This window comes from Chroicocephalus ridibundus, chromosome 3 (assembly GCF_963924245.1).
Source record: "Chroicocephalus ridibundus chromosome 3, bChrRid1.1, whole genome shotgun sequence".
Lineage (NCBI taxonomy): Eukaryota > Metazoa > Chordata > Aves > Charadriiformes > Laridae > Chroicocephalus > Chroicocephalus ridibundus.
In genome coordinates, this window is record NC_086286.1 from 9,844,680 (window position 1) to 9,855,012 (window position 10,333).

The following is a 10,333-nucleotide window of genomic DNA, read 5'->3' on the forward strand; positions in this document are numbered from 1 at the left end:
CTTACCTGACCCATTCCTTGTCTTTGCAAGCAGAGTAGAGTTGCTACAATAAACTGTAATTAGTTCTTTATTTATCTAGTTTTGAACCGCTAAAACTCCAAATAACAAGGTTTAACACCATTCTTTCACAGGTCATCATCAGTAACATTTAGTAAATTTAATTTGCAGGACCAACCTGAGCTTGCATAACTTAAATAGTTCACAATTTAGCCTGTCAATTTTAAACAATAAACAAGTAATCAGAGATAAGAAATGAATACCTCAAACATTTGGTATGAAGAGATAGTCACATTTACCATTATACTAGCCACAAAGATTATAGTTTAACATAATTAATTTTCTAGTACAGGTTACCTGCACCTTTAAACAAATAAAAATAAACCCAAACGAAAAAATTGAGCTTGTTATACTTGGATCCACACTGAACTATAAAAATCTGTCATATTTCTTGTCATCTGACTGCTACTGAGTCACTGAAATACTGTAAATCACCTTCAGCAGTGATTAATGTAAAAACTGTACTTCATTACAACCATAAATGAGAACACATCCTAACCATTTTTCACTATTTCACATTTTAGCAAAGTAAGAAAGAAAGCTTAAAGAATGTGGTTTTAATTTCTCTCTCCCCTTTCCTTCAGAATACATCACTGTCAGCTTCCCAAGAACAGCACATCCAGGGAAGATTTCAGCCATACCATCATGGTGCACAGCTGCCTCACTGACAAGACACAAGGTAAACAATAAGTGCTCTATGAATTTGGAGCCTATTTTAAGAACAACTGCATTTGTCTTTGAAGAACAGTAAGAGTTTCTCAACCTACTTAATTTGTTTTAGAAGTACTTGTATTAAGATGGTCTAATGAGTTCTTTCTTCCTAAATCCTCTCTACCCTATTTGACCATACACTTGGCTTCAACCCCTCCTTGGTATTTCACTTCCACTGCAACTAGCTCATTCCTTCGACATTCTCCTCCTCCCATATTAAAAGATTTCAGAGTTTTCCTTCTATCTCTAGAACCAACTTCCCATAATCATTTTTTTCCTATTACAGCACATCTTTGGTTACTGTATCATGCTGCCTCTCTGCCCCTAGACTTAAAAAGTATCTCTGTTAAGTTTTGCACCTTTTCTGCTAGTCTGGTGTTACCACTTCTTGAATCTACCGATTCCCAGTCTGCAATCACATTTTACAGATCAGATGCTGCCAAACCCAAATTGACTTCCATATTCTCTCCCTAATCCAGCAGTATTTCCAACCTCTCTGAACTTTTCACTCAACTGCCTTTGTCTTCTTTTCAATAGCAGGCTTCTGGGTACATCCCAGATGTCTCAAATGTATCTAAAAACTTAAACCACTTCCTTGTCTGTCCAAATGTCCTCTGCAGATTCATTTTTACCATTATGCCTAGGATTACATGCAAAGAAGTGTTGCGCTTTCTCCTCTTAAACAACATTTAAGCTGAAAATTTTAAAATAAATCTTTTTTTAAATGGAGAAAAAACCTCAAAATACAGAATAAAATCTGTTCATTTTATATCGCAACATAAATTGTGCATTAAGATCTAGAATCTTGCTCAAGGAACCCAGTCATAGTCTAAATACGGAGCAGGTTTTTTTTACTAGCATTTAGTTCCACTTCATGTCATCAGGGCTATTCTCTGCAAACAATTTAAAAATTACATTAAAGAAGAAAAAACATTTATTCAATGCCAGTTGGTAGAATGGAAGCTTGGATACACCTGACTAATGAAACAGAGAAAGAATGACAGTTGCAATATTAACTAATACAGAGTCCCCTTCTCCCCTTTTATGTGGTAAAAATCTAGATTTTTCCATGCAGATACACACTGAAGTAATTTTCAAGTCTTGTGTCATTTATATATTTAATATTAATTCTTCTTAACGGGCCTTGATATTAAAAATTAAACTGTTCAAATTAAATTAGCATTAATTTACTAATTAAAAACAATTTCCAAGACAAGCAATCTATATTTAATATCGTGTCTTTCTACAAAGACAGGAAGAGTACTTCCAATGCTGTTATACACTACTTGTGCCTAAAAAATGTCCTAAAATTTTACATTTTAAAGTGTCAGCCTGATTTAAAACCTTTGATTTTTGTAATAAATTCTGAACTTGGCAATCTACATTACAAGAGTCTTATCTTCCCTTTTTAATGGATAACTAAGTAATATGTCATCATTCAAAGTTCACAAAATGCTCATAGGAAAGCGATTTCTAGCCTGTCATTGCAAGTTGCTATGGCAACCACCACAAAGGCTATGAAGGCTCTAACCTTATTCTGATGAATAAAATGGGAAAGAATATCACAAGATACTATAATGAAAACCCCTGTACTATAAGTCTCACTGAAAAAAGAAACCAAAGGACTACCTCCTCTACCCCATTTAACAATATCTGCACCGTCAAAAAAGCCTTCATTTTACTATGAAACTATATGTCATTATGTTTTAGAAATGCCACAACTCTGCCTCTCTTGTGACTTTAGTGTTCTTTGGTTTACAGAAATGTAAGACTGAAAATGAGATTTTAGTGTCTAAGGACAATGGGTGTTATCTGCATGAAGCAATAGCAGCAAACAGAACAAGACTATAAAATACAGTAGGGAAAAAGGTAGTGAAGATGGATTCTACCATAACAGTCTAAAAATAGATTCACTTCAAATGAAACGTGTCTAGTTGAAAGCATCTGCAGAACAAACAGCTCCATCTAGAGGTTATAAAGCAAGGGATATTAAAGCAAGCTTACACGTAAAATGTTCTCAAGACTTATTAAAAATACCCTCCAAAATGATCTGCAGGATCTCCTAATTAAAATAAAAAATTAGCTTCAAAATACACTATGTAAACGTCACCTGATCTTTGAGAATCTAAGTTTTTAATTAAAAACAAACTGAAGACAAATCTTGCAATGAAAATATCTAAAATCAAAACCTGATCGTTCATACCTTAAGCTTCTTGCATTTCAGCGAAATTCACACTGAAATACTAGCCTCAAGGAAGTTGGTAAATTTTGCCAGTTTTCAGTGTGATCAAGATTTCACCACCACAGAATGTAAATCAACGAAGTCAGCCTTCCAGCACCACTTCAACAAAAATTTATATTTGATGTTGAACACTAAGTGAATGGTCCAATAAGGAATGAAACCTCTTGCATGTGCAACACTTTTCAGGCCCCAATCCTTCATACTTACCTATCATTTTCCACTTATTTCTGCAACAGTCAGAATACCCCTGCTAAGCTCTTATATGCTCCAGAGCAAACTCTACTTTGCATGTCATCTATCAAATTCATCATAATCATATGTTATGCCTGCAAGGAAACAATTACTTCCACATTTTAGGACAAAATCCAGGCTTCAGCACATGCTTAAGAAACTACATCAGGCTCAGGTAAAAGAGGCCAGTTATTTCCCTTGGCAAGATGGGAAGAAACCAAACCTGCAGCCCACTGCCTGCATCAGCAAACACTCCTGTGCTGCATCTGCAGCACTAGGTAAGCAGCCTCTGGCTCCCTTTCTGCACCTAATCCCCCAGTTCTAACACAATAAAGTTGTATTTGATTACCCAAGACTCTACAAAGACCATCAGTTATCTGGACAGCTGATTTTCAAAATAGATCTTCTCTAACATGCTCTCACTTCACTAGAAAGCTTTAAGTATGGGTGGATAGTCCTACCTCCCACTCTCCTGCTTTACATCTTATTTTCTCCACTTTATACTGGTTCTGATCACTCTCCATCTAAACTCTACACATGCGTTACAGTAATGCTTAAAATACATCACCAGGACTGTCCTCATGATTCCTCCCAGATTATATTTTACCTTGCAGCCTGCATTAAAAAAATAATCACATAAAGGCATTGTTTCTTGACCCCATACCAGATGCTTCCTAGCTATGCCTCACAATGCAAGTAGTGATACAAAACAGAATTAAAAGGTCAGAAAATCAGGAGCAGAAGACTGCTGCTAGAAAACCGTTGGCTTAGAGGTCTGCCGCATTACTGCTCCAGAACAAAGGCATGCTTTGTTATTCACTCCATGCTTCTGATAGTGTTGAATTGTCTCATGGCATTTTTTCCTTCATTTTTTACACTTTCCCTATCTTTATCCTCGTCTCAAATACTTATGCCTCTTTTCTCTGCTCCCATCTTGCTTTTTCTATTTACCTGTTCTAGAATTGTACTTTCTTACAGTATCCCTACTCTTTTTACTCTATGTTCTTGACAATTTAGCCTCATGAAAAGATAAACATTGTTTATGATAGACCAAAACATCCCTTCCAGCTCCCCTAAAAAATACTAACAAGCCAGAACCAGTAAAACAACTGAAAAATCATTTTATTACCATTAATACGTGATTTTTAGAAGTCCAAGCACTGCACCTCTGAAAATCAGGCTATTTTGTGCCAAAAGACACTGCACAAACTATTCCTGAAAAACTTCTACAAGGCAACACATTATTCCCATATTTCAAATAGCGCTTACCAGGAACCTTTCTTGAGATATCTTTCAATATCAATTCATGTACTGTATTCCTCTGAAAAGTATTCAATTTCTTTGAACATAGAGATCTCCAAACTTTTAAGAAGTCATACACATAGAACCTCTTAAGTTCTGAATATTTAGCAAATACAAACCACAGCTTGCATAGGATTCCAGTGCCAGAATTTCCTGCTGATTGTTTATCACAGTTTGAATACAAATATATGTTTAGGATTACTGGTTTATAATAATTTGCCATGGCAGAAGTAAGCCTCATTTTGGTTTTATTTAATATAACGTTTTAAATAGCCCTTGAATCTAGAACACAGACGATTTCTTAGGAAGCATGACTGAGCATTACAAAAAAAATGCTATAGGCTCTAGAAAAAACTTCAAAACCTCAAACCTATTTTAACCTTCTATTAACATGTACTAGCAAAGAGAAATAAGGGCCTTTGAAAGTAGCTGTTCGTATACAATAGCTCCCTTTTCACGCTCAAGTTCACCAACTTAATGCGAAACAAACTCACTACTTTTTCAATCTATCAGATCCCACACAGGGAGCGAGGAAAAGTGAAATGTTTCTCCTTCAGCATTCTACTGCAGGATCTCCAATTTAGTTATTTGTATCTCAATGCATACTTCAAAAAAATCATACTTTAACTTCAGCATTGCAACATTATTCACACATCAGAGGAAAACATTGATTTCTAGCATGAAACGAAGCAGCGACATTTGAAAACAACTTTATTTGCTCTGAATATCAAACATAACATACATCAGAAGCTTCAACAAGTGGGGGTGGTTTTGGTCATAATCCTGCTTGCTGACCCTACTTAAAATTGCATAACAATCTTCTATTTCCTTTTGGAATAGTTTGTATGCCAACACATCTTTGAGAACAAGCCTAGTCTTACTAATCTAATTTTGCAGCTTTACTGCAAGATCCCATATTACACACAAACTTTCTGGTGTTGGGGTAAGCACGGTTTCCTTTAAATGCCATCAACATAGATAACAGGGAAGGGAAAAGTATGGAAGAAAACACCATTCTGTTCTAATTCACACAAATACAAGAAATATAAGGAACTCAGCTGTGCTTTCACTTAAATCTGCTCAATTAAATCAGCTGACTAGAAATTTTTAAATGAAAAAGTACTCCAACAAACAGAAACCAAACCCTGATTCCTCACATGTTCATTTTTGGTGTTCTAAATTAAGTAGAAAGATGGCACCAAGATACTAAATCTGCAAAATATTTACATCAGGCTATTAAAGGTCTTCCAGAAAATAAGTATTAACTTGACATAGGAAGCAAAGAACTGATGTTCCCCTGGCTTTGTAAATGTTTTGCAGATCAATATATGCAACCTAATGTTAAGCTCAAGACCAAAGAAAGTAATTGCTACAAATACTTCTCTCACATTAGATAATCATATATAAATATTTTCACCAGAAAGCATAACACTATTTTCTCTACAAAAACACAACTTCACTTTATCCAAGTTCAGTTTTGAAGCAAGTCCTGTGTCAGAAGCACTGGCAGAATTTGCACTAATAATTATCCATCCATAATAAAGCCTACAAAGGAAAGTTTTAACAGTGCTCATTCTTTGTTGAGGTATTTTTAAAAACTCCCAACAAAATTATAGTGGGAAGCAACCGAAGTGGGCTTTGTGTTTTTCCAGGCATCACTTCCTCAGAGTGATAGCTTTAAGCTTTTGAAAATTGGCAACTTCATAAAGAAAATCATAGCCATTCTTCTAAAGGCACCAAAATATTTCAAAATTTATTTCCAGAAGGTAGAAACTCCAGGCCTGTGATGAAATGTGTTATTTATGTATTAATTTTTTCAAATCAGGAAATCAAATTTAAAATCAACTTAAAGGAGAGGAAATTTGTAGGAAAATAAATTTAAAGGAAAGGAAAATCAATTTAAAGGAAATGGTTTAAATACAAGTACAGGCTAAGCAAGCATTTCAAGTTCTTCACTCTGTTTCTTAACAGACAAGTTTTGAAGAATTGAAAACCAGATCTTTGCTCAAATATACGAATAAAGGCTTTTTCTTCTTCTCACAAGAAAACAGTCAGTTCAGAAAATACACTGGCAAACTATGTGACACTAGAAATTAACCCTGATGCTACACAATATTTTTAATGCTTTAACACTTTTTTTTTTTTTACAGCTTAAAAAAAGCATCTTCTCAACTCCTCAAAACTAAAACTGATTATTGAAAGTACTGTTACCTTGCTGACGTATGAATCTGTTTGTCACTTTGGATCAAAAAAAGCTTCTGTAAATTACTTTAGTAAGACGAAGAAAAAAACCACAAAAGTACTTACATCGCATTTACTTTATCTTCTGGGCCCTGAACTTGGCCTGTTACAGTTCCTTGACTGGTATTTTTAACCCAGCCAACCACTCCTAATTTCCTAGCTTCCTCTTCTGTGTACTGATTTGAAAAATAATGAAAAGAGGACAATCAGTGTCAGCACATACACCACACCTATACCACTTAAAACCCCACTTTCATTTTCATAGCTAAAAGATCTACACTTAAGAAAAAAAATACTCCATAGATAATGCTCATACTCAGCCATTAAGATATTCCTGTCAGCTCTGAAGTTGCAGCAGAAGCAGCCAACTTTTGAAGAATGAGATTTTACATATACGTAATAAATGCATGAGTTAATTCGCACTTTCATTTTCACAGCTTTTAATACTTTTCTTCAAAAAAACTATACATATGATGGCTCCCACCGAGCTATTACACTGCTCATAATAAAAGTAATCTTCCTCTTTGCTTTATCATATGTACATGCAGAGAAACCTTCTGGCTTTTTTTTTTTTCCGCCTCATTCACAGGGAGGCCAAAGACTTGCTCCCCTTATTTCAGGAACTCTTAACACAGTTTTGATCACAAAGGACTCTACTAATCCCACAGCACTCCCTTGTACCTAGCTCTACTGCTTTCTATAGCTCCTATCACTGCTCATTTGCCTCTTCAACAATCACAGTGTCTAAACTCATTAAATTTGCTATATGTACCAGCTTCTGAGTTCCTTTTCATTTTCATTTTAAATCCTTTCCACCTGACTTTCACCTCAAACTCTACCCCCAGCTGCTGCATTACAACTAACAAATAGCAGCAAAGGTCATACTGGCTTTCTAATATTTTTGCAATACCACACCAAATTATGGTTTCACAGTTATTCACTTCTTGTGATGAAATCAGGAACTTCTAAGTACCCTGTGTTTTGAGGTCATCGCTTCTGTTGTTTTTTTTAAACTTTCATTTTCTGTCTTTCAGGTACATATACCGCATATTTCTTTATATTAAAGGTACCTCCTTTTACTTCTTGCATATTTAGTAAAGAGGTGTAAGAGTACACGGCCCATGTTTTTATCTTGTATTGCAGAACATCAACAGGCTGATGGCTCTAACAATAAGATCTGAGAGTCTTCAATACATTTTGATGGGAAATAACCACCAAACATTTCAGAGTATGTGCAGTAATGCCCAAAACAGTACACAGATACTCAATGTGCACACTGCATTATCAGCCTCTTTAGGCACTTATAATGCCAAGAGCCAAACTTTAGACCAATATGATTACATCCCTGAAGATTAAACAAATTTTGGGGTAAACTAGACAATGAAAAAGTGTTGCTACCTAGGAAGAATATTTTCCAAGTTGATTATAAGCAACTTCTCCATACTAACTTGTCCAAAATCATGAGAATACAGCTGACAACCTGTTTCTCAATGCTGCTTATTAGCTCAGGACTGGCACTGTGGTGTGTGTTCACATGGCTCCAGGTCAGTTCAAAACAAGGCAGAGCAAGCTTGTACCTGCGCCCACCACATAATACGTGGACATACACTTTACACTTGGTAGAATAACTAAATTCAAGACATACTATATTGTAATCCTCTATCCACTTCAATTTTGCACTATTTCACAATACATATAGAAAAAACATATAAAAACTTTTAGGTCTAATATTAAGGATGGTCCAACTATTTTCAGACAAAAATCTCTTATCTGAAACATGCCCTCTTGTTTCTTGGGTTTCTGTGAAATGCAAAACTACCTGCTGCACTTTCAGAGCTGGTGGAGATGTCTGGCTGGGATATGAGCCATAGACTGCATGTTTGTAGCACATTGTTATAAGGAAACACAATAAGCTTCCTTGAATACAGGTACTATAATTGCATTAAAAAATTAAACTGGAACACATTGTTCAGCAGCTAATGTCAAGATCTTCAGAGTTAACCATTCTAAAGATCAACATGTTATAATGCTCTTGTGGTTGTTTTATCACAAGTAATCCAAACACCTTTAAATACTATGCAAACAAGCAACACATTAGTAAGCTTTTAAAAATCCATTTTAATATACCAGTAATAGAAAACTTTTTTTTTTCTTTTTAAATCCACTTGCAATACTAACCATTTAACCTAGAACTCCAAGTACAGACTGGTTACATTTATACTCTACAAACCTGCTGCCATATTTTTAGCACTGGAAATACTACACTGTAAAGCAGAACCGGTAAATCGGACATTGCCTTACCATCCTGAAACAAACACCTAGAAAAAGAAAGAAAAAGACATTAAAATCATTTGAAATACCACTTCTAGGAATTTCACTTTATAAAGTTACAGTAAACTGCATACAAGTCATGTGTAGTCTTTTTTTAACAGGTATTTCAGAGAGCAGTCACGAATTTTAACATTGGGCAAACTCTATACAGAGTTTGGGTACAAGCCTTGAGCCTTCCCTTTGGCAAACGGTTACTTTCATCAACACAGCGCAGGCAGCTTTCTTTAACGAAGACGCTGCAGCACGGGAATTGCCCTTGAATTAACTTTCACTTTAAAGTTTTGCTGCCAACGCAGGACGGGACAGACGGATGTTCCCCCATAACCTCCCTGACAGAAGACGAGACCATAAACGCGGGTAACGCAAAATGCTTTTGACAGACCAGCCTGCGCTCCCCAGGGAACCAGGCGAGCCCTTCAGCGGGGGCGTATTTATAACCTTTTTACCCCCGTTCCCGCTGGGGACGAGGCGCCGCGGCCGCTCCCCCACACGACGCCTTTCGCCTCAACCCCCGCCCGCCTCACTCGGCCCCGCGCGCGCATGCGCCATCCGCCACAACCACCTCACCCCCTCCGCACCCCGGAGCCCGTTTTCACCTTGCACTCGCCCGAACACTTCGTAATCCACCGACTTGAGGGCGCCGGAGGCCTTCGCCAGGGCAGACATGGCGGCTGCGCCGGCGAAGAGCCGCTGTCGCTGTTCGCCGGGCCGCGGCCAAGCGCGGCCGCCGCGCTCCCCCGGACGGCAGCGCGCGAGGCTCAAGCTTCCCGCCCAAGCGGCCGCCTCACACCGCGGCCCTCCAGGGATGGCGGGAAGGGGCAAAGTTCCCAGGACGCCTGGAACCTGCCCCCCTCAGTCAGGGGTCGAAACCGCCACCCGGGAGCACCGCTCCCCGCCGTGAGAGACGCGGCCCCGCAGCTCTGAGGGGAGCTCAGCCGGAGCACCAGCTGCAGCCAACGGCGCCTTGTGAGGTACTTACTGTGCCCTCAGAAAGGCGTTATTCCCTCGTATGTTGGAGGGCAGAAATACGTTTAGAGGACAAAGATGTGAACGAAACTGCTTCCTGTTTCAGGGGTGGTGCAGTAGGTGCAATACACCCAGCTGGATTTCCCACCTCGAGCAGCCCAGGTAACCAGCGTTGGCCTTTTCCAAGGCTTTGCCCGAATCACTGAAACAAAAAAGTATTTGCCATACGTGGCTGAACTGAGGTAATTTTGA

General features: G+C 37.9%; 1 protein-coding gene across 1 annotated transcript in view; it reads right to left on the reverse strand.

The window, feature by feature from the left end:
- The window catches only part of ACYP2 (acylphosphatase 2), a 55,749-nt gene extending 45,630 nt beyond the window's left edge, over positions 1-10,119 (reverse strand). The window contains exons 1-3 of the mRNA XM_063327900.1: positions 9,712-10,119; positions 9,086-9,102; positions 6,851-6,960 (exon numbers count right to left, since the gene is read on the reverse strand). Coding sequence (XP_063183970.1) covers positions 6,851-6,960; positions 9,086-9,102; positions 9,712-9,781 — 197 coding nt within the window. The 5' untranslated portion in view covers positions 9,782-10,119. The remainder of the gene's footprint in view (positions 1-6,850; positions 6,961-9,085; positions 9,103-9,711) is intronic.
- Positions 10,120-10,333: the final 214 nt, after the last annotated feature.